Source organism: Podarcis gaigeae, assembly GCF_964106915.1.
Source record: "Podarcis gaigeae genome assembly, chromosome: 6".
In the NCBI taxonomy this organism is placed as follows: domain Eukaryota; kingdom Metazoa; phylum Chordata; class Lepidosauria; order Squamata; family Lacertidae; genus Podarcis; species Podarcis gaigeae.
The window spans coordinates 567748-592011 of NC_139682.1; the positions used below are offsets into that span (position 1 = coordinate 567748).

Sequence of the window (24264 nt, forward strand, 5' to 3'; positions counted from 1 at the left end):
CACCACCACTGTCTTCTGGAGGAAGGAGCTTGACTATGCCTGGGCTTCTGGCGCACAGCTGGAGACAGGGCACTCGGCTACACCCAGCCTGGCTGAAACCCAGACGATGCTCCCCCCGGACTTCCTGCGCCCGCTCTGACCTTAGCTGGGTTGATGCTTCTGCTCAAGAGGGGCTTCACCATCCAACCCATTTGATTTGAGAGGAGACAAGGGCACAGTGACCTTGGAGATGCAGGTGCTGAGACTGGCAGGGCAAAGCTGCCTCTTGTTTCCTTTTCTTTCTGACACCTGGAGATGTTTCTGTCGGAGGCAGTTTGAGGGTTGCGTGTCGGAAGCCCCTGCTCAGCCACCAAGCTCCCTGCCTGGCCTGGGGGGCAGCCGACCTCACATGGGCCTGGGGGGGGATGCAGCCCTGCCCACGGCTCAGGTGGCTTTTAAAGGGACAAGGTACAGGGATGGAGAATGAATTGCTCTTGTTATAATTTGGTTATTGTTGGGAGTATATTGGGAAACTAATAAAAAAGATTACAAAAGAAGAGATAGATGGATGGAGGAGGAGGAGCGAGAACTCTTTCGGGTGCCATCAGCAAAAGGGAACTTCCAGGCTACCTGCTGGGAATTATCTTTGGGCTCTCCTGGACGCCTCTGACTGGCCACCGAGGGAGCAGAAGGACACAAGAAGCGCCTGTGGGGTCAAGCCAAGAGCCAAGCTGTTCCACCATCCTGTTCTCCCAGGGGCCAGCCTGTGGGAAGCCAGCAAGCAGGATCCAAGCATGAGAGCAACTCTCCCCTCCTGCGGTTTCCAGCCACTGGGATTCAGGAGCATGGCTGCCCTGACTGCGCAGGCAGAGAAGCGCCAGCCAGGCTGGGAGCCCTCCAGGGCCCTCTTCTCCATGGTTTTGGCTAATCCTAGTGAGGAAAACCCTTGGCCTGATCCTGCTGAGGGCACAAGGAGGGTTGGAACGCACCCTGTCCGACCAACCGCTTGCTGTATGTGCATGTATCTGTGCCCGTGTGTGTGCAAGTGAGAGGGGTGCAGGGAGGGGGCACAGGAGTGGAGGCAGGACAGCCGACGCCTCCTCCTCTTACCCAGCATGGCTCGTCCCTCAAGTGAAGACTGCAAAAGAGGCAGCTGAGGAGGGAGTTTAAAATTAGCCGCAAGTCCCTGTCGGCTGTCGGCTTGGATTTGCGCAGATGTGGCTCACTAAGTGCGCAGAACGCGCTGAGAAACCGGGGCCCCCACAACCCACACCCAGGCTGGCTCCACCAGCACAGACACACGCGCAGCACATCAGGCCCAATCAGACAGGGGAGCTGGGCCAGTATCAAAACCAGTTGCATCTCTGTCCCACCTGCTTCTCCAAGGAGCTCAAGGGGGCCTGCAGGATTATGCCCCTCCGCATGTTAATCCCCACAACAACCCTGAGAGGGAGGCTAGGCTGCGAGGCAGGGACTGGCCCCCAAGGACTGACCCTCCTGGTGAGCTTCATGGCCGGGGGGGGGGGGATTTGAACCCAGGTCTCTCTCCCAGGTGCTGGTCTGACCCTCTAAGCACTGTGCTCTTCCCCCCTTTTCCTGCTACTAGGAAACAAGACCTCTCTACGTCGGTTGCAATAAACAGTCTGAAGCAGTTATTTAAAAGGCCAATTAGAAATAAACATTAAAGTTACATTATATAGACACATACACACATATAATAAAGAGTAGAAAACATGCATACTTATTAAAGCCACTTCTCAAGATTATGGGTTAGAGTTATGAGCCTGGAAAGTGCGCTGGGACAAAAACATTTCTAGCCCCTAACAGGGCAGTGAAAGGGAGTTCCCAAGAGTGCGGAATTAGCATCATGTGAGAGTTGCAGAAGCTCCAGCTCTGCAGATCCCAGCCCCGGAGGGGGCACAGAGTGACCTGAGAAGACCCCCCGATCCTTTCCTCCCATGGGCCACTTCTGAATTCTGCAGAAGGGGGCAGGGTCCTCACCAACCCCCCCAAAAGAAACCCCCTCAGTTCAACTCATCCTTGGCTGCACCAGGAAGGGTCTTCCTGCCCCCCACCCCGCGCTGTGGCCACGCTCCTCCCTTCCCCCCAGGCAGGCACTTACCCGCAGGAAGGGGACGATGCCGTCGCGAGAGATGGCCTGCAGCAGGCGAGGGGCCCCCGTCAGGCTCTGCAGCCCGGCTCCGCAGGTGGAGAAGAAGGACCCGAAGACAATGACCCAGGGGGAGGGCCAGGCCAGGGTGCCCACCACCAGGTTCCCGCTCACAGCCTCGCCAAACCTGGAGGGGCAAAGGGCAGGGCTGAATGCACTGGCAAGCTCTGCGTTCTGTACAGTGGCATCTTCAGGGCTTTGGGTTTCGGTGTTTTGATTCCACAGTTCTGTGCTTCTACAGTTTGCTGAGAGCTGCTTTTGGGCCCAGCACCTCATGGGCAAAGCGGCACGTAAGTAAACTCAATGGATCAGCTGGTCACCTCGCCTGCCCTCTGCTGCTCTGAGCCCCATCCCCCGTCACAGAGCAGAACTGCCTCCTCTGGCTTTGCTTTATAAAATTTGCACACCGCTTGATTGTAAAAAGATAACCCTCAAAGCAGTTTACAAAAAAGATAAAGCAATAAAATCATCTGTAAGAAGAATGAATAACAATTTAAAGCTTCCAAAAAGTGAAAAGAACAATGGACTAAAAACAGAATGAAACTGGCATCAGCTTCCTAAGCAACTGGACAAGCTTGTCCAAACCAACATGCTCTGAGCAGGCATCGAAAAGAGAGCAGTGAAGGCACCTGCCTGGTATCAAGAGGCAGGGAGTTCCAAGGGTTAGGTGCTGCCACCCTAAAGGATCAATTCCTTAAAAATGCAGAACGGATATTATGTGGCACTTGTAGGAGAGCCACTTCCGCAGATCTATGAAGTCAAGGGGGCATGTATCGGGGTGATCTCGCAGGTAAACTGGGCGCAAGTTGCAAGGGGCTTTATATACTAACAGTTTCTACTTGGCCTGACAGCAAACGAACCTGATCGTGCAGATTTCCGGGCAAAAGTCTTGCATGCTGACAAGGCCTCCTTCCTGTCAGCAATTGTGTGGCAGCATTCTGCACTAACTGTAGCTTCTGGATCGGGAGCAAAGCAATCTAGTCTTGATCCCTGCTGGGCACCTTCTGGGCCCATAGAGGCCAGAGGTTGCCATAACTGATGCCCCCAAAGCCTGTGTAGAAGCACAGCCCTCCCAACATTTCAGTCCCCCAAACTGGGACGTCAGGAGGGGTTTGACAGCGCTTTCTGCTCCCTTGCTCCAGAGTGAGCCTCTTTTGGGCCGGGATTCCAACTCTCGACTTGTGCCACACCAGAAACAGGACATTCTGGGATCCAGACAGAAGCCGGGATTGGCTTCCGTGATCCAGGATGTCCCACTTAAAATGGGACACTTGTGAGGGTGTGAAGAAAGGCCCCACCTGCTCCGCCCTTTCCCCAGGGGACTGAGGAACGTGCAGGACTGGACCAACTAACTCGGACTCTTCCTGGTCAGACAGAGCCAGGGGTCACCCTCCCAGGGGAAGGGAGAGAGACTTCAACAATTGGAATCCCTACACTGTTGTGGCGTGGGCAGGATCAGTCCAGATTTAGAGCCACAGAGCTCAGGTTTATTTCAGACTCTACACGGACCTTCTACTGGCTCCCCACCCACTTTTATTCTGAAAAATGTTCCTTAATTTGACCGCTGGATTGTGTTTCAGAATGTCCCCTCCCTGTGCCCAGATGCTTGGCATTTGAGCTACTGGAAGTTTAAGGCTGGAAGTGACTGGCACACTCTCCTGAGGTCTGGGGAGACTCAGCGACAGCCTGGGTTGCCTTTACTCTCTGAGTAACTCACAAGGGATGTCAGTGGGAGGGGGCTGGCAGCAGCTAGCAGAGAGTAAGACCCACTGGCAGCCCTGCAGGGCTGTTGTGTTGCAGTTGGCAAGGAAGTGGGCAGCAGAGCTTTCTCTTGGCTCCCTCTTCATCTCAGAAGGCAGCAGCGTTGGGAAAGGGGGGGCTGCTTCTCCCCTTGCGCAAGAGGCCAGGGGGGACCCCTGGACGAGTTCGGCTCAGGGCAAGAAGTCTCTCCTTTCCTGGCAGCCACCATAGCTGTGCCAACCCTGCAAGGCTTATTAGTCCTAATTTTATTTCCATTTTTATTTTATTTTATTGATTTGCTAACAAACCTAAAGTGCAAGCGTGATGAAACAGAAGGAATGAAAGACTTAACCCACAAAGCGTCTCAGCCTGGAAGGACGAAAGCGAAAAGGAAAAGGACACAGCGCAGCTGCAAAGCAGGAGAGGAAAGCACAAAGATTCCCTTTGCAAATCATCAAGATTTTTGAAATAAATAAAGAAAAGAATTCTCCAGCTTGCAAAGGTTCCGTATGGCCCTAAATGAGCTGGTGGCCCCCCGTGACCAGGTGCCTCCATATTTGTATAGGGAATAAAGCCATTAGTATTATGACCCAAAAATGTCAGTGGCAGCTGCAGCAGCACCTTGGGTGGCCTAGATGGGGGAAGGGAGCTCAGCACCACAGGCAGCAGCCGAGGCCGGCATCCTGCCGGGCGAAGAGAGCAGGGAAGCGGGAGGGGTCCCTTGGCAGGGCAGGGGGTTGTCACGGGGGGGGGGGTCACTGGGCACAGAGTTTTCTGTCTTCCAAGTGCTTAGCAGGGGGTCCCTCTCAAGGCCACTGCCCTGCTTTGCTTATGCTCTTTATGTGGCACATTTTGTGTTTTGCGCTGCAAATCTTCACTTGATGGAGGGTGGCATATGCATTTATTAAAGTTATATGCCAAAGACCACAGGGCAGTTTGCAACAAGAGGACGCAAGTTTGAAAACATAACCATGTTATCTTAAGATCCTTGCGTTTCCCACAATAGCAAAAAACAATACCCCGCCACAGACATGTTTAAGGAGGCTGCAGAATGTTTAATCAACCCGAGGCCTGGTATTATCATTTTATAAACTATTATTATTATTATTGGGATGCGGGTGGCGCTGTGGGTTAAACCGCAGAGCCTAGGACTTGCCGATCAGAAGGTCGGCGGTTCGAATCCCCGCAACGACGGGGTGAGCTCCCGTTGCTCGGTCCCTGCTCCTGCCAACCTAGCAGTTCGAAAGCATGTCAAAGTGCAAGTAGATAAATAGGTACCGCTCCGGCGGGAAGGTAAACAGCGTTTCCGTGAGCTGCTCTGGTTTGCCAGAAGCAGCTTAGTCTTGCTGGCCACATGACCTGGAAGCTGTACGCCGGCTCCCTTGGCCAGTAAAGCGAGATGAGCGCCGCAACCCCAGAGTCGGCCACGACTGGACCCAATGGTCATGGGTCCCTTTACATTATTATTATTATTATTATTATTATTATTATTATTATTATTATTATATACGCCAGGAGGCCAGTGGTCCCCCAGCCCAGAGAGAGAAGAATACTCACTTGTCCCGGAGCACGACGCCCTCAATGCAAGCGCCAAAGAGGATGACGGAACTGATGTCTGCGGGAGCGTTAAGGAAGGAGGCGGCGGGTAGCTGGAATGGCTGGAAGCTCTGCCTGGTCCTGAAGGACCCCCCACCCTTGGGACCAGGCTGGGGAGAATCAGGGCAAGTGCTGGCATGTGGCATGGGGGAGACAGAAGGGGGGGGTTGGCAAGAGGGGTCGCCTGACATTATTTAGCTATGGTTCCTGCATTGTGGGGGGTTGGGCTAGATGACCTTTGGGGGTCCCTTCCCACTCGATAACCCCATGATTCTGTGCTGCCTTCAGGGCCGCTTGCTGTCTTCCTTCTTGACGTGGGAGCTCTTCCTCCCTTGTCTTTGGTCGGCGTCCCAAAGAGGCAAAAGAGGAGTGATGCTCTTGAAGGGCTGGTCTGAAGCTGAAGGCAAGAAGAGACTCAAAGGCAACACCTGGAAGGCACCTCTTTATTATTTGCTTATTTCATAAAATTTATATGCCACTTCACTGGAAAAATAGGCACCACCTCAAAGCGGTTTACAAAGAGAAAACAGTAGCGAGAAAAATTAACAGCAACATTTAAAGATTTTTTTTTGGAAAGCGAAAATGACAACAGACGAAAAGCAAATTAAAACATGTGTTAACTTTCTAATTGAGCTTGGCTAAAGAAAAATGCTTTAGCTGGGCCCCAAAAAAAGTTCCTGCCTGGAATCAATAGGCAGGGAGTTCCAAAGGTCACATTCTTACACATGCAGAAGGGATATTTATGTGGCAGCTGCAGCAGCGCTGCTTGTGCAGATCAAAGGGGTCAGGTGGGCTCATGTGGGGCAAGGCAAAGGTCCCGTCCCCATAGATGGAGGCGGCCCCCGCAATATGGGCACAGTGGCTCCTGGCCCAACATGTGCCCAGGGGGCAATATGTGTGTGTGACACAGTGACAGTTTTTTTGGGGGGGGTCTCGCTCTGGGGCATCAGGCCAGCAGCCCCTGAACTGGCCACACAGGTATGACCTCTATCACCTGGCTGAGCCCCATCTGGGGCTGCTGATAGCAGAGGGGCTCAGGATGAGCCAGCCCGATTCTCCAAGGCCCCCACCTTCCTCTGAGAATAGGGGCAGGCCCCCCGGAGGCAAAGGATACAGACTGCCGACGTGGTGGCGATGGCAAGGATGGTGCCCGTGGGGATGGACTTCTGAGCGTCACGCAGGTCTCCAGACCTGTTGGAACCAGCCATGATCCCTGGGGAAGAGGGAGGAAAAGGTCAGTTGGAAGGGACCCCCCAGGGTCATCTAGTCCAACCCCCTGCAATGCAGGAAACACAGCGAAAGAATCCCCGACAGATGGCCCCCGAGTCTCTGTCTTGAAAACTCCAGGGAAGGAGAGCCCCCCACCTTCCCAGGGAGTCTTTTCCCCAGTCAAACTGCTGTCACCGTCAGAAAGTTTTCCCTAACGTTTAGCTGGAATCTCCTTTATTGTAACTGGAAGCCATGGGTTCGAGTCCTGCCCTCCAGAGCAGGAGAAAACAAGCTTGCTCTCTCTTCCATGTGACAGCCCTTCAGGGAAGGTCTCCTCATTGGGGAACTTCTCCTGCATCCCCAAAGAGGATGCTTGAAGAGGAAGGGGCTGACTGGCAGGTGGGAGGGGCTTCTGATTCTGGTGCCCAGCTGAGCCCCCCCCCCAGCTTCCCTCTCGGGTGCAGATGTGAGATCCCTTCCTCTCGTTATCGTGGCCCAATTAGTTCCAGCTGTGGCGGCTAATGAGCTGCCCATGAAGGTGCCTGTTTGTAACAAGGTCAGGCCAGGACTGGGGCTGCCGTGGGGGCTCCCTCTCTGGAAGCTTTGCAGGACAAGAGCACTGCCCCAACCCCCCCCAAAGGGGGTTTCGTGAGAGGCGCGAGGGGAAGAGGCTGCAGTGTCTGGGGTCTCGGCCCTCCAAGGACGTGGGGTCTCAAGGGAGGAGAGAGGAATTCGGCTCAGTTCAAGTGCTAAAGCGAAGTGGCCTCACCTGCACATTCCAAAACAATCTGCTGACCAAAACTCAGCCCTCCTTTGAAAGCCACCTTTCCCTGAATTTTGCAATGCCCTTCTGCAACCAAATAAGCTACACAAAATTGTGTCTATTCCGGGAAAGTATATGCAATGCATAGGCTGGCAAATATTTTAGAAATGCATTGTGTCAGAAGAAAATGCACGCAAAAAATTGTGTGTTAGCGAAAATGTGTACTGAAATGCTAATCAGTTTTCATGGTTTGGGTTTTTTTGCTTTTAAAAGAACACCAACCCACAAACTCCTGCAGAACTGTGGAGGATTGGGCCTCACATGGGACAAAAGAGAAGCTGAAATCGACAGGAACGCCGACCCCTGACCTTTGCCCCAAAGGTCTTGCACTGCTCCCTCCCCAGGACTTGAGGAGTGGGCTGCGGGGTGACCCTTTCCCTGCCCTCCCCGGTGTCTGGGGGCTTGTGAAGCAGACCCCTCCCAGCCTCTGAACTGACCCTGGGGCAAAGGGGGGGGCGTCCATCAAAATGGCCCGAGGTCCAGGGCTCCATTTATTGCCTTGGGGGCAGAAAGTAGGGAGGTGGGATCGATGACGCCCAGCCCCAAATTTCCCCAGCCCCCATACGGCCTCCTAAAAGTCATGCCTGGCAGGGGGGACAACTGAGAGCTGGAGGAAGCTCAGCACCCAGACCTGCTCCTTCCCCAGGCACCCTCCTCACCTGTGCCCCAGAGACTCTGCCCCACCTGCGCCCGGGTGCCACCCCCCCACCGGAGTCCATTACCTGTGACTGAGGGGAAGTAGATGCCCACCAGGAGGGTGAAGTAGGAGGTCATGTCGCTGAAGACGTAGGGCTGGTCCATGTCCAGGAGGGCATCTGCAGGAGCCGCCGAGGTCATCCCAGACTTCTCAATGATCACCCCTTTGGGCAAGTAGGTGCTCCAGAGGTTTTCTGTGGGGGGAGACGCCATGAAGCAGGGCGGGTGAGTGGCTGCCATCCGCAGGGGGTGGCCTCACCCTCTACGCCAGTGGAGGGAGGCCCCCCAACCCACCGCCAAGCCCCCCACCTTGGGCTGGGTTTGGGCACCGCACAAGTGGCATGGTCCCTCTCCGCCTTCTTGCCAGAAATGCCATTAGTCTTGCCCCCAGAGCCAGTCTGAGGCCTCTGCCCCCCTCCGTGCCCCTTGCCCCTCCCCCTCTGGGCAACTCACCTGCCAGCAGGTCAGGGAAGTGCTTCTGCCCCACGGCACTCTAGGGTTTTAGGGGGCACCATAAATGAACTGCGCCACCCTCCCCATCCCGGAGACACAGCCGCGGGAAAGCGGAGAGCCGGTGTTGGTGTAGCGGTTAGAGTGATGGATTAGGACCTGGGAGATCAAGGTTCGAATCCTGATTGATGCATGCTGACAGCTTATTTATTCGTCTTGCGTTGGGGCGTTGTTGAGGGGGGTTTTGTTGGAGGGGGTATTGTTGCAGATGATACAATATTTTTGTATCTTTATTTTGGATTTATGTGGAAATTGTTCAATTTGGTTGTGTGCTTTTTGAAGTTTTCTTTATTATTTATAACTGCTTTTGAACAACAATGGTGATAGTGGACATCCTTGTCTAGTTCCTTTTTGTGTCTTATATTTGTCCGTTATCACCTGGTTTATGATTAATTTTGCTTTTTGCTCTGAATAAATTGCTGATATCCCCTTTAGAAATTTAGGCTCACATTTCTTCCTTCTTCATTCCATTTAATTTCTTCAAGTAACTTTGTCATGAATTTCCAAAAGATGCTGTCAAAGGCTTTTTCAGCATCTATAAACATCATTGCTGCTTTCTTTTCATTTTTGACCTCCAGGCATTCTATTATATTCAAAATATTCCTTATATTCTCCTTCATTTGTCAATGTTATGTGGGGTTTTTTAATACGTTGTAAGCCAACCTAGCAGTTTGAAAGCACGTCAAAGTGCAAGGAGATAAATAGGTCCCGTTCCGGCAGGAAGGTCAACGGCGTTTTCATGCGCTGCTCTGGTTCCCCAGAAGCGGTTTAGTCATGCTGGCCACATGACCCAGAAGCTGTACGCCGGCTCCCTCGGCCAATAAAGCGAGATGAGCGCCGCAACCCCAGAGTTGGCCACGACTGGACCTAATGGTCAGGGGTCCCTTTACCTTTACCTTTAAGCCGCCTTGAGCATAGTTTTCACTTTGGAAAGGTGACATACAAATAAAATGATTGATCTCCACTTGGCCAAGAAATTCCCTGGGGGTGTCCTGGGGGGCCAGTTGCCATCGCTCAGCTTAGCCTACCTCACAGGGATTAAACAAGGAGGGGGAGAAAACGCCCCCTTGAGCTCCTTGGAGGAAAAGGGGGGGTATTCAGTCCATAAATGAATAGAGCTGCCCCTCTGCCCAGGTCCCCCACGGCTTTTGGGGCTCCCCTTTTGACCCCCCAGTGACGCCACTGAGAGCCCTCCTACCTTGGATGAGGCCAGAAGCGGCTCCCGGGATGCCCTGGATCTCGGTGACGTTGTTGAGGGCGAAGTACTCATCGCAGGAGGCGTTGAGGAAGCGAGAGGAGCAGAAGAGCCCCCAGAGCTGGGAGCCGATGGTCTCGTTGCCCTCCTGGACCACCTTGGTGCAGATGTCAAAGCCGTCGCGGGACAGAGTCCGGTTGCCCAGCAGGCAGATCCTGTGGGGGGAGAAGGGGAGGGGTCACCTCCAGTGGCGTAGCGTGGGGGTGCAGGGGGGGCCCGGCTGCACCGGGCACAACATCTGGGGGTTAGGGTTAGGGGGCACAAATCCATGGGTTAGGGGGCGCAAATTACTTGCCTTGCCCCGGGTGCTGACAACCCACGCTATGCCACTGGTCACCTCTTTGCTGCCTCCTGGCCAGAGGGGCCGCCCTGCAGGTTCTTGCCCCTTCCCCACCCAAAGGAGAGGAGGGATTAGTGATGGACTTATTTATAGAATTGTAGAGAGCCCAGTGGGAAGGAGAGTACAGGGGTACCTCTGGTTGCAAACGGGATCCGATCTGGAGGCCCGTTCGCAACCTGAAAAGAACGCAACCCGCGTCTGTGCATATGCAAGATGCGATTCACCAGTAGACCTGAAGGAGCGTCTCCACCCCCATCGTTCAGTCCGGACACTGAGGTCCAGCTCTGAGGGCCTTCGGGCGGTTCCCTCATTGTGAGAAGCCAAGTTACAGGGAACCAGGCAGAGGGCCTTCTCGGTAGTGGCGCCCGGCCTGTGGAACACAGTCCCATCAGATGTCAAAGAGATAAACAACTACCTGACATTCAGAGGACATCTTAAGGCAGCCCTGTTCAGGGAAGTTTTTAACGTGTGATATTTTACTGTATTTTTTGTTTTTATGGAAGCTGCCCAGAGTGGCTGGGGAAACCCAGCCAGATGGGCGGGGTACAAATAATAAATTATTATTATTATTATTCTGCGCATGCGTGTGATGTCATTTTGCACATCTGCGCATGCGCAAGTGGTGAAACCCGGAAGTAACCCTTTCCGCTACTTCCGGGTCGCCGTGGGACGCAACCTGAAGCAAACGTAACATGAGGTACAACTGTATTGAAATGGAGACACACACCCTCCCACTTTAAACATTATTATTATTATTATTATTATTATTATTATTATTATTATTATTGTTATTATTATTATTATTATTATTATTATTATTATTATTATTACCCCACCCATCTGGCTGGGTTTCCCCAGTCACTCTGGGTGGCTTCCAACGAAATATTAAAATACAATAGTCCTTCAAGTATTAAAATACCTTCAGGCATTTATACTTTAAAGTGAGGATTCCCAAGAAACCTGAGGCCTTTCTGCTAGGTATCGTCAGACCAGAGCTTCTGAAGGAATGGTTTCATTTGTTTTTGTATGCTATGACAGCGGCAGAAATAGTTTATGACTCTGCGCAAAAATGGAACGAAGAAGTAGTTCCCGCGAAAGAAGGCTGGCTTAGGAAGATGACGGGATGTATGCAGAGACTAACTGAGAATCAGGGAACAAAACAGGGGGAAAGAAATTCTTGAGGGATGGAAATATTTTGAAAAAAATAGCATGGTTGTGTTAAAATGCATGCAGGATTTGAAGTATGGCAACAGATGAGAATTTGCAGTTTAATAATTTGGAATTAACGCATGTAATGGATAAAAGAGAAGTAACACCGCAGCTTTATAAGGGAATGAACACCATGGAAGGTGAATGGGGAGTTAAGGGATATGAGAGATAGGTTTGGATGGTGTTTCCGAAGAATTTGTAAAATTTGTAATAATAATAATAAATTATATTTAAAAAAGAAATGGAGGCCCCTGTTTGGCATGGGCTGGGCTGGGGGTTCTTCCTTGTTGGCACTTACGGGAAGCTGGGCGGGTCAAAGGCCGACTTGATGACTCCGGCGTAGATGGCCAGGATGGAGAGGATGACGCAGCCCAGGAAGACCAGGGCAAACTTGTTGACATACTTGACGCCCACAAAGACCACGGTGGCCATGCAGGTGAGCACACACGTCCCGTAGACACGCATGTTGTTGAGCATGGCAGCCGCTTCTCCACTGGCGTCCTCGGCCTTGAAGATGGCCATCGGGGGGAAGATGTAGGCCTGGCGGAGAAGAAGGAAGGGTTAGGACATAGTTCCATTCCACCTAAACAGATGTGTGGATTGTTGTATGTCCCATGTCTGTTTAATTCCAGCACAATCTGCAAAGAGTTCTTATCTCTGCTGACTTGTGTGCTCAGTCTCTAAAGGTTTCTGAGGCTTGAGTCACAGTTTTGATGCTATTCCGAGGACCGGAGTTTGCCTGGCTGCCGGCCGGTGGCTGGAGCCAGCTGGGAGCTGCCAATTGCCCCCGTCTCCCCGGACGCATCTCAACAGGAAGGAGACCCAACTCAGAGGAAGGCCGGGCCACCCACCCTCCGAACCACAACATTGTGGGCTTGGAAATGGCCCCAGGGACATGGAGAGCTGCTGGATCAGGCCAAGGGAGCCCCACCGAGTCCAGCATGTGGTTCTCACAGCAGCCAAACAGACGCCCATCATGGGAAACCAAGGAGCAGGATCCGAGCACCAGAGCAACTCTCCCCTCCTGGGGGTTCCAGCTGCAGATCAGAGCCATCCTGGCTAGGAGCCCTCGGTAACTTTTTCCTCCATGAACTTGTCTTGCTGGCCATGATTGCCTCCTGTGGCAGGGAGTTCCACAGTTTATCCACTGCCTGACGGACTCCAACATTCAGTTTCATTGGATTCCCATGAGTTCTAGTGTTGGGGGGGGGGTGTTTCTGTGCCGTGCATAATTTTATAAACTTCTATCATGTCACCTCTTACTTGCCTTTTCTCTAAACTATTATTAGTATTATTATTAGTATTAGTGTTTCACCTGTAGATCTTAGCAGGGTTCACAACATTAAAATACAATATAAAAACAAAAAACACATCATAAAACAAGAACAAACCCATAGCCCCCTGCCCCCCACCAACTGCACAGTCCCCAATGCTGCCCCTTTCCTCCTAGCGGAGTTGCTCTACCTTATTATTATTATTATTAATCAATCAATCAATCAATCAATCAATCATTGATTTGGTCCAGTCCAACCTCTTGCAGTTCAGGAATCACAGCTAATGAATCCCTGGCAGACGACCCCCCCAACCTTGGCTTAGAAACTCCAAGGAAGGAGAGTCGGCCACCTTCCAAGGGAGTTCGTTCCTCTTGCCCCCCCCCCCCCCCGGTTCTTCCTGATGTTCTGTTGGAATCTTCTTTCTTGCACTTTGAATCTGGAGCAGCACAAAAACCAAGCTGGCTCCTCCTTCAGTGGGGCAGCCCTCCGGGTACCTCTCATGCCGTGTCTCAGAAGTGGGCCAAGCAGCCCCCCAGAAGGGCGAGGGGTGGGCCCAGCTGGAGGTGGGGGTGCAGGAGGGTCTCCTTCACTGACCTCGCACAGGGTGCCGTGGGGAAGGCTTCAGAGAGGCTCCATGGGGCTGGGGGGGGGCTCTGTCCCTGCTTGGGTCAAATGAGGGCAGGGCTGTGCATCTTGCGAAACAGCGGGGAGGGGGCCACCCCTATCACAAGCTGCAAAAAGGGTTCTGGGAGCCCAGAGACGCAGATGAGCTTATTGCACCAAAAGGAGATTAAATTACCCCAGCTCATTTTAATGCTTTTAACGTGGATGACAGCTCCCCAATCTCAGGGTGATAATTAATCTGTGAAAGGATATATGCTACGGATTGTCAGTTCACATATCTTCACGGCAGAGGCATAATTCCACACTCGAGCATCTGGGAAACGCGAGTTATTTAATATATGTGATAAGTGCTGAAATGGCCTCCTTAGCAAGAGCTTGGGTGAGAGGGTGACATAAACGATCCCATTTGCGCCTAGAAATTGGGAACAATGAACTCTGGCGCTGAGCAGTGGGACGTGGAAATATGCGAGGGGCTCCTCTTGGAAAAGGACGATTGCGGCTTTCTAAAAGGCAGAGGCCGCTGCTCCTTTTGCTGCTAGGATTTTCCATGGTGGTTTAATTTTGATTGCAAGTGTTTCCTGAGAAGAGGGTCATGAAGCCCCGAGATGTGACTGGGGAGTGGGTTTCTCCATCCTCATCCTCCTCACACAGTCCTCTGCCGGCTGACCCTCCCTCCTTGCCAAAAAGGGAGGAGGGGGTCTTGCTGGGGGGGGCTGCATCTGCAAAAGTCCTTTGAGCCGACAGGGACAAGCTTTGCATCCAAAACACCCCCAGCTTCATTATATTCTCCCTTTTGCAGGGAGACAAAAGCACAAGCGGAAAAAACAAGCACGATATTATGCCGGAGAGAGCAAATGAAGGATACGGAGATGAGATATCAGGTCACTTAAGCTTTTTGCTTACATCTTCTAAAAGAAAAAAGGGGAGACAGGACAGCTATTCTTCCGCCTCAGGATCCAGTGTCATTATTTATGTTTGCTTTTAAAAATATATCTATTTCTAGTTCCTTCAAAGGGAGTCTTTCACGAACTCCTTTTCTCTTCCAAGGCAGGGGTTGCATTGAATTTTCTTAAAGAATCTCTTTTCATGGAATCGCAGAGTCGGAAGGGACCCCAAGAGTCACCCAGTTCCATCCTGACTCTCTGCTTTCTGTGGACCAAAATGAAACCCAGAATCCGCTCTTTGCAAATCCAGCTGCCATGCCAGGAGCCACTCAGGTATTCCGAGGTTGTTCTGCTTTGAGAACAAGGCTGCATTGCACAAGAGCTCCTTAGGGCAGCGGCAAAGAGATTTTATTTTTGGAAAGAATTTGATATTTGAAAAATGGGGGGGGGGGAGCACTGAAGTCGTCATGGGGAAAATCAGAACTTTGTTAGACTTTCTTACGCTCCAGATTCACTCTTCCTGGGCTGGCATGTTGTTGCCGAAGTTGGCTTTTGGTATCTTTATTTTAGATCGTGTGCACTTTCAAATGTTGTATTTATCGTTTATGACTACTTTTGTTGTGTTGCAGTTGTGCATTTTTCCCACGCTGCAAGCCACCTTGACCCTGATCTGAACTGCAACACAAGGATCTGCCTGTTATGGTTTGGCAGCGGGGAAGCCATACAAATCCCACAGAGGGATAAGAAGGAAGGCAGGTCAGAAGGACTTGAAAATTGGCCTGGCGGGGGTTAAACAAGACACTTTTAAAATGGATTTCCCCTCACCCAGTGAAGGCCAAAGGACTTGGGGTCCCGTGCCCCTGCCCACCCTCGCTGCTCTCAGTCTGCCTGCCGCCACTCACCAGCAGAATCTCTCTCTCTCCCTTTTAAAATTGCTTTATTGAACTTTTAAAAACATAACACAAAATGAAAGTTATCAAAAAATAATAATAATTATCAAAATCTGTTACATTTTTTCACAGTCTTCTTTTGGTTCTAACGACTTCCCACCAATTCCATATAGATTTCAGTGTGTATTTAACTAGTGCACTACAGTGGTACCTCGGGTTAAGAACTTAATTCGTTCCAGAGGTCCGTTCTTAACCTGAAACTGTTCTTAACCCGAACCACCACTTTAGCTAATGGGGCCTCCTGCTGCCACTGCGCCGCCAAAGTACGATTTCTGTTCTCACCCTGAAGCAAAGTTCTTAACCAGAGGTACTATTTCTGGAAATAGAAATAGTGTATCTGAAGAAGTGTGCATGCACACGAAAGCTCATACCAAGAACTGACTTAGTTGGTCTTTAAGGTGCTACTGGAAGGAATTTTTTTTGTTTTGACTATGGCAGACCAACACGGCTACCTATCTGTAACTGGTACTATTTCTGGGTTAGCGGAGTCTGGAACCTGAAGCATCTGTAACCCAAGGTACCACTGTATTCATCTCTGCTTTTAATAATTACTTATTAAAAATATTGTACTTTCTTAAACTTATTCAGTAGACTACAGAAGCTATTCAAAGGCTGCCACAGACTTCATGCTATTACAATCTTTAATGCAACTTTTAAATAAACCCCATTTATTTAAAAAAAAATACTTGGTCTGCATGGTCTCTTATTTTTCCTGAAAGCTTAGCCAGCTCTGCGTATTCCATTCATTTTTGTTGCCACTCCGACTTTGATGGTATTTTTCCTCCTCTCCAATTTGTTGCTATTAAAATTCTTGCGGCCACTGTCACGTATAAAAAAGCTCCCTTATATTCTTTGGATGTCAGGACCTAATATTTGAAGAAGGAAGGCCTCTGGGGTTTTTTATATATAAACAAACCCTTAAACATTTTTTAAAGTTCCATATATATTTCATCCCAGAATTCCTTATTTTTTTTTTGCATGTCCACCACATATGCAGCATAGATCCCACTCACCAGCAGAATCTCGATGGTGCCCAGGATGTACATGGCACCTGCAAAAGTGGTGCCCAGGTAGAAACAGAGCCCCACAGCGCCCCCAAACTCAGGGCCGAGCGAGCGGGAGATCATGTAGTACGACCCACCAGCTGGAGTCAGATGGGGGGGGGGGAGAGAGAGAGAGAGAGAGAGAGAGAGAGAGAGAGAGAGTTAAGCTTTCATATATGCATAAGACAGCATCTTCAAAAGCAGAGACATCACCTTGCCGACAAAGGTCCGTTAAAGCTCTGGTTTTCACAGTAGTGATGTATGGAAGTGGGAGCTGGACCATAAAGAAGGCTGATTGCCGAAGAATGGATGCTTTTGAATTATGGTGCTGGAGGAGACTCTTGAGAGTCCCATGGACTGCAAGAAGATCAAACCTCTCCATTCTTAAGGAAATCAGCCCTGAGTGCTCACTGGAAGGACAGATCCTGAAGCTGAGGCTCCAAGACTTTGGCCACCTGATGAGAAGAGAAGACTCCCTGGAAAAGACCCTGATGTTGGAAAAGATGGAGGGCACAAGGAGAAGGGGACGACAGAGGACGAGATGGTGGGACAGTGTTCTTGAAGCTACCAGCATGAGTTTGACCAAACTGCAGGAGGCAGTGAAAGACAGGAGGGCCTGGCATGCTCTGGTCCAGGGGGCCACAAAGAGTCGGACACGACTAAACGACTAAACAACAACATACGCATAAGCATAAAGTAGCCCCAAAACTTGCGCAGGAGCAACCTGCTGGGGGTCTGAGTGCCAAGGCAAAATTGCACAAAGTCAGGAAGACCCAACAGAACCTTTCTCTCCTGCGTGACCATCCCTCCCTTACTGGGCTTTGTGACGATCCCATGAGATCTTGTGGGGTCATCGTAAGATCTCAGATGGTCCCTTTCAATGGTTTTCCCTCCCTCCCTTTATTTATTTTCCTGACAGCCACACAGAGCTGCAATCGTGCAAGCAGATCACACTGGGCTTTGTGACGATCCCATGAGATCTTGTGGGGTCATCGTAAGATCTCAGATGGTCCCTTTCAATGGTTTTCCCTCCCTCCCTTTATTTATTTTCCTGACAGCCACACAGAGCTGCAATCGTGCAAGCAGATCACACTGGGCTTTGTGACGATCCCATGAGATCTTGTGGGGTCATCGTAAGATCTCAGATGGTCCCTTTCAATGGTTTTCCCTCCCTCCCTTTATTTATTTTCCTGACAGCCACACAGAGCTGCAATCGTGCAAGCAGATCACACTGGGCTTTGTGACGATCCCATGAGATCTTGTGGGGTCATCGTAAGATCTCAGATGGTCCCTTTCAATGGTTTTCCCTCCCTCCCTTTATTTATTTTCCTGACAGCCACACAGAGCTGCAATCGTGCAAGCAGATCACACTGGGCTTTGTGACGATCCCATGAGATCTTGTGGGGTCATCGTAAGATCTCAGATGGTCCCTTTCAATGGTTTTCCCTCCCTCCCTTTATTTATTTTCCTGACAGCCACACAGAGCTGCAATCGTGCAAGCAGATCACACATAAGTTGTGGGTCTGCTGTGCTTCATCTCTGTGCTGGCGCAAGTCTGGGGAGCGGGTGAGGCAGGTTAGGCACCTGTGGTGGACATGCCCCGAGGCTGCCAGTTTGGAGGAGCAAGCGTCTAATGAGAGAAGTAAAATCACACACCAGCATGTCATGAAGTCTCCAGAGCTGGCATTCCCAAATCTGCACTGAAATGAGAACAAGGGATGAGCCACCAATTGGGTTTTGCTTAGCGGCAGCGTATGTGGTTATAGGGAGGACTTGAATGGTGCAAACTTGGATGCTTGGGACAAGAGAGGGTGGCGTGTCGCCCTTATGGGGTGAACTGGCCAGCAAATTAGGTCTGGCACAAAGACACCTTTGCGGGAGAACGCGGGAGCTTTATTTCATTCACAAATTTGAAACTTCATTTCACTTTGGAACTCCCTCCTCTTGATCTCAGGCAGGAGCCCGCACTGTCTTCTTTCTGCCACCAGCTGAAAACATCCTTGCTGAGGCAAACCAGCCCAGGTGCTTAGAAATGCTGGCCTGCATTTTGATCCATTTAAGTCTTCGTATGTTTTAAAGTATTGTAAATCTTCTTGTTTTTATCTTTTTGTAAACTGCTCTGAAGGCTTTTCTTTTCAGCATCCGAGTGGTGTATAAATTTTATGAAACAGACAAATAAAATAAATAAATGAATCTCCAGAACACCAAAGTCCAAGTCCCAAGGGTTTGTGGATCTCGTAACTTGTGAGTCACGTCATAAGAATGTGTCTTACAGATGTTATATGTTATGATGGGGGGGGAATGCAGGTTTGCATAAAAGAGACTCCCATCCTGCCATCATAAAAGCCTTGCAACCGATGCCAGCATTTGGGCACTGGGGTGGGGGGAAATTTGAGAGCAACTGCAGACCCCCCCCAAGTGTCCCTAATTTCCAGGGACATCCCTGATTTAGAGAAGCTGTCCTGGTTTATGATCTGACCCCAGAATGTCCTGCTTTTCCTTAGGATGGCCCTATTTTCCTTGGAGAAATGTTGGAAGACATGGAGTTACCCAACCCCTGAGCCATCTGAAGGCAATCCTGTAGAGGGAAGATTTCTTTTAAAATGCTTGATGTTTTATTATGCTTTTATATATACTGGAAGCCGCCCAGAGTGGCTGGGGCAACTCAGTCAGACGAGTGGGGTATAAAGAGGAAAATTATCATTATGGCATGGCATGTCCCTATTCTCATCGGAGGAACGTTGGAGGGTATGCAACTGAGTGCCGATGCCCTTGGATAAAGCCAGCGGGCCATTGCCTGGCCTCCCAGCTGTACCTCCTGCTATGCGCCAACCCTGCGAAGTAGCCCTAGTGTGAGGGACTGGGACTTGGGCTCGGACTTGGAACCAGAGGAGTCTCGGTCGGCACCAGATCCTCTGCCTCAGGCATCACCTGAACCACGTCTGGGGCCTGATCCTGAAGAGACCCAGTCTGCACAGGTTCCCCTGCAACAAGCACCAGCTGGGCCGAGTCCGGGGCCTGAGCCTGCCCTGGCTCCAGATGCGGGGATGACCTCGTTGCCTCCAGCTGGGCCATCACTTACAGCTCCTCCACTATTGGCTGGGTCAGGGGAGGCTGAGGCGGCCTCTGGGTCTAGTCACCCACCGACGTCTCCTGAGCTGCAGAGTCTGAGGTCTGAGAGAAGGAGAGACCTGAGTACTCGCAGGAGGAGTGCTCGCCTTCGGGCGAGACAGGGAGGTGAGTCGCGGGGGATCAGGACCGGCCATTAGCCAGACAGAGATAAAAGGCTGGTGGACCCCGCCCCAGGTTGTGGGAGCAACGTTTGCCAGAACCTGCCTGTGATCCTGTGTCTGTCCTTGCCTGGTTCCCTGCCTCGTGTCCTGCCTTGGCCCTGTCGGAATGACTCCTAGCAGAACCCTTTGATTCGGGGCCGGACCTGGACTGCGTTGCTCAGGTTTACCCCTGGGCCCAGCACACCCGGCAGGACAAAGTGGCTGCAGAAGAGGGAGGCAGAGGCAAGGGGTCTTGGCAGGGGGGGAGGTGGACCAAGGCGCTGGCAAGCCATCAGGAGGAGTGCTGAGGAAGACCCCCCTCCCCTTGGCCTGGGGCTCCGCGATTGCAGGTGGACAGACACACAGACACAAAGGACTCTACCCACCTGGCACGACTCCATTGGTGGCAATGGCACTCATGGAAATGGCCGTCAGCATCGTCTGTGAGGAGGGAAAGGCAGAGAGGTAGGAGACTTGCAATGAAAGAGGGTTTGGTGGGGGGGATTAGAACTGCAGAATGGGGAGGGACCCCCAGAGGCCATCTAGCCCAATCCCCGTGATGCAGGAATCCCAATGAGCGCCAGGTCAGCCTTCCCGGGTTTACCTCTTCCCAAGGCATGACAAGGCAAGACCCTCCGTTTCCCCCCTAGATTGTTTTGTCTGGCTCCCGGATGATGGAGAGTGGAGGGCAGGGGGTCACCAGGAAGCCAAGGGCCAGAGGGAAGAAGCAAAGTCAGGAAAGTGGCCCCCGGCAGGTGGAGGTGGAGGGGGCTGAGAAGCAGGTGAGGGTCAGAACATAAGGACATTTGCATCTGTCAGAAATCAGTCTTTTGGTACGGCAGCACTGGCCCTGCGGAACTCCCTGCCTCTTGACACCAAGCAGGCACATTTGTTGTATTGAAGCAACATTTGTTTGGCAAGCCTACCCAGACATTTAGGATGTTGTTGTATTTTTAGTTTATTGTTGGTTTTAATTTTTGGAAGGTTTGTATTGCTTTTACTAATAATCTTACTGTTCTGTTCTCTTTTTTGTAAAGTGTTTTGAGCTTTCTTTACAATCAAGCAGTATATAAATGTTATGAAATAATAAAATAAGAAAAGCTTTCTGGATCAGACCAAAGGGGGACCATCTAGCCAGTGGAGTAGCGTGGGTTGTCAGCACCTGGGGCAAGGCAAGTAATTTGCGCCCCCTAACCCGTGGATTTGCGCCCCCTAACCCATGGATTTGCGCCCCCTAACCCTAACCCCCAGATGTTGCACCCGGTGCGGTCGGCCCCCCCTGCACCCCCACGCTACGCCACTGCATCTAGCTCAGCATCTCCCAGTGGCCAGCCACATTCCCCCACGGCAAACCCACAAGCAGGATCCCAGATCCACTTTCCCCTCCTGAGGATTCCAGCATCTGGGATTCGGAGACATTGCTGTCTCCAGCTGTGAAGGCAGAGCAGAGCCCGCCTGGGTTGTCAGTCATACAGGGAAGTCACTCTTATTTTGAGAAGCTCAGAGGCTCTCAGGGTCTGGGAAGCGGCTTCCCCTTGAAGGCCACCCCTTGCCTGTGCTGCTGAGACCCCTCCTCTTGCAGGGTCCCCCTGGAATGGGGACCACATCTCATCCAGCCAGAAACCAGCTCAAAGGGGCCGGGGGGGCACAGGGCCAGAGCCACACTCTTCCCCCCCCCCCCCATCAGTCGCTGTGTGCAACACAGCGCTGTTAAAATTTTCCTTTCATTTATCCTCAAAGGGCAATCAAAAGAAAGCAAAGGCGATGATGCCCCTTTTCCAGAACAGGCTTGCATTTGAAAAGTGTTGCAGCTATACTGATTTCTTTATTCTTCAACCCCATGTATAGGCTGCTTGATTTGAAAATAAATAAATCTGTAAGTGCTTTCACAAAACAATACTTATCAAAAATGAAAACCCGCAAAACCAACAGACTCCAAACAAAGAGGCAGCCTTAATGAAGTGGTGCAAAATATAAACAGTAGCAACAGAATTTAAAAACAAGTAAAATTCCATGTCTGGTTAGGCTTGTGAAAACAACTTTTGGGATTCCTGCATTTCAGAGGGTTGGACTAGATGACAAACAGAGCCCCTCAAAATTGAACGCTCTGAGATTCTGTGATTTGCTTCGCTGAAGCAGACTTTGCAAAACGAGTGCCCTGCCCTCCTCCTTCCTGGGACTTGAACCCAGGCCTTTAGGGCTGCCCCAACCAGCCAGAAGAGGGTGTCTTTGGGGGGTCCCTTTGGGGGGTTGGGGGCAGGTAATGGGGTGGGGAGAGGTGGGGGCTGAAGCAACTTGGCAAGGCTGCTTCCTGGGGACGGCCGGGAGATGGATGGGCTGAGCGGTGCCTTTGGGGCAGGATGCAGCTGGATGAGTCCCCGGGAGGCAGGCGGGATTAATCAGCTTCCCTGCACCATTGCCCATCCAGGCAGGTGTATCCGTCCCCAGCGCCAGCAGCTGCCTTCCTACGCCAGGCCTGGCTGCGTCCACCCCTGGCACGCAGAATCCTGGAATTGTAGAGGGGGAAGGGACCCTCAAGGGTTCTCTAGTCCAGCCCCCGTAATGCAGGAATCGCAGGTGAGGAGTCCCTGACAGGTGCTCCTCCATCCTGCAATGTACCTGCCTGCTGTGTCAACTGGGACAATTTATCAGAGGAAGAAATAATAATCTTCTGCTGTAATTATTTTCTGGACTGCTGTTCTGAATTACCTGTGTGTTTGTTAATAGATCTATTTAGTAGATTTGATTACACCCACCCACCCCCAAATTTACAAAATCATAAAACTGAAGAGCTGTCACAGCCATCACAGCTTGAGATGCCCCGACAGGGAGCCATGTAACCTCTCTTTAAAAACTTCCTAGGAGGGACAGCCTGCCCCCTTCCCAGGTCACCTGCCCCACTGCCAACCATCCCAAAGGGCAGCCGTGAGCTTCCACGGGACCCCCCACCCTGGGGCGAGACCTCAAAGCCTGGGACAGAATGTGGGCATTTTGAGGGGCTCCTCATTTTGACCTTCCTTCCCTAGGTTTCCGGCCAGAGCGATGGCCTGGACTGCCGGCCCTGAGGAATCCTGCCTGCCTGGTGAAAACCTTCCCCTCCCCTCCCCTCCCCGCTTTGCCCATGGGGTCCCCAAGGAGGGGGCGACTCACGCAGGAGCAGCAGAGGATGACCATGCAGAAGGACTCCATGATGCCCGCGATGCCAACGACCCACGTCAGGCGGAGGAAGAGGATGACGCCGAAGATGTTCTGCAGGCATGGCAGGTAGACGCCCATGAAGGTGCCCATCTGGGGAGCCTGTGAGAGGGAGGGGGCAGAGAGGGGGGTGAGGCACCCGGGGGGGGGGCGGAGCAGGATGGATACCCCTCCCCACCCTCCTCCCAGGCTCAGGAAGGAGGTTGCCCAGGTGCCTTGGGGAGCAGGCTGGGTGAGCGGGTGAGGGGCTTGTTCTCAGAACTACCCTCCCTCGCCCTGGCAGAGGAGCCTCTTCCCCCTGGCACCGGGCAGCCGGCAGTGAAGGATGGAGGTGCCTTGCCAGGCTCTGCCAGGGGATGGAGAGGGCAAGGAGGGCTCAAAGGTTCCTCAAGACAGTTCCAACAAATCCTTTCTTCCTCAACACTTCTGCCGAAAGCGGTGCAATAATGGCAGGAAAGAATGGGTGGGGGTCACACGGGAGGCCCAAAGTCCCGTCAAGAAGGATTTCTTTCTTTATTCACAGCCCACTTTCTTCTCCACGGAGCGCAAGGGGGGGGGACATGGCAGCCTCCCCATCTCGTTTAATCCCCACAAGAAGAATCTCAAGGACCGCCTCCCCCATATAACCGACCTGGACCCTGAGATCGTCACCCGAAGCCCCTTCCTCATGTGCAGATAACTGAGGCACGTGGTGACTCTGCGCCAAAGGGATTTGCAAATGTAAGACTCTGTGGAACCTTTATTCTCAAGAACGGTGGATACTTTGATTTGTAAAATCTGTATTATTTGCAAAGGGAATACTTTACTATCCCTTTGGAGCTGCTCTTGTCCTTCCTGGCTGTGACACTTAGTGGTTTGCACGTTTTAATTCCTTGTCGTTGTCCCCCGCCTATATTTGCACTTCATTTTTTGTTAAAAACCCATTTTGTTTTATTTTTTAAAAAAGAACAACACAGCCACAACAGAGCCATGGAGAGTCCACAGGCAGCAGCTCAGCCCCTGACCCTCTGGAAAGGAGGCACACACCTGGGGTCCAGAGCCAAGCCCCCCTCCGCCCACAAGCCCACAAGGAACCCCGCAGAGGCAAAGACCAGTCTCCCGGCGCCCCCTCCCCTGAATGGCTCACCTTGACGGGCTTCTTCTTGGCTCCCTCGTTGTTCTCCGCCTCCTCGTGCTCCCGGCTGCCCTGAGGCAGGTTGGTGTAGTTGGCCAGGCCGCTGAGCATGGACGACACCATGGGGATGGTGTCCATTTCCTCCTGTGGGGCAGAAGGAGGAGCGGGGCTGAAGAGGGGTTCTCCACATCCCCCTTGGCCCACAACTGCCTCTCCGCTCCCCCCAAACTCTGCACACCCCATTTCTCCCTTGAAACGCAGGTGATGCTGCTACCTTAAGCTGTTGATGCAACTAGGCCAGTGCTGCCTACTTTGGCTGGCAGCAGCTGCCCAGGGTTTCAGGCAGAGAGGGCAGAGCTCTCTTTTTTCTTTTTCTTTTTT

At 51.8% G+C, this 24264-nt stretch overlaps 1 protein-coding gene across 2 annotated transcripts in view; it reads right to left on the reverse strand.

The window, feature by feature from the left end:
- Window positions 1-24264, reverse strand: part of SLC12A5 (solute carrier family 12 member 5) — a 103979-nt gene that overhangs the window by 19779 nt on the left and 59936 nt on the right. For both annotated transcript variants that reach the window (XM_083744149.1, XM_083744150.1), the window contains exons 3-12: window positions 23896-24027; window positions 22725-22871; window positions 19961-20015; window positions 16273-16403; window positions 11826-12067; window positions 9922-10133; window positions 8240-8407; window positions 6600-6698; window positions 5447-5504; window positions 2102-2276 (exon numbers count right to left, since the gene is read on the reverse strand). In XM_083744149.1, coding sequence (XP_083600275.1) covers window positions 2102-2276; window positions 5447-5504; window positions 6600-6698; window positions 8240-8407; window positions 9922-10133; window positions 11826-12067; window positions 16273-16403; window positions 19961-20015; window positions 22725-22871; window positions 23896-24027 — 1419 coding nt within the window. The remainder of the gene's footprint in view (window positions 1-2101; window positions 2277-5446; window positions 5505-6599; window positions 6699-8239; window positions 8408-9921; window positions 10134-11825; window positions 12068-16272; window positions 16404-19960; window positions 20016-22724; window positions 22872-23895; window positions 24028-24264) is intronic.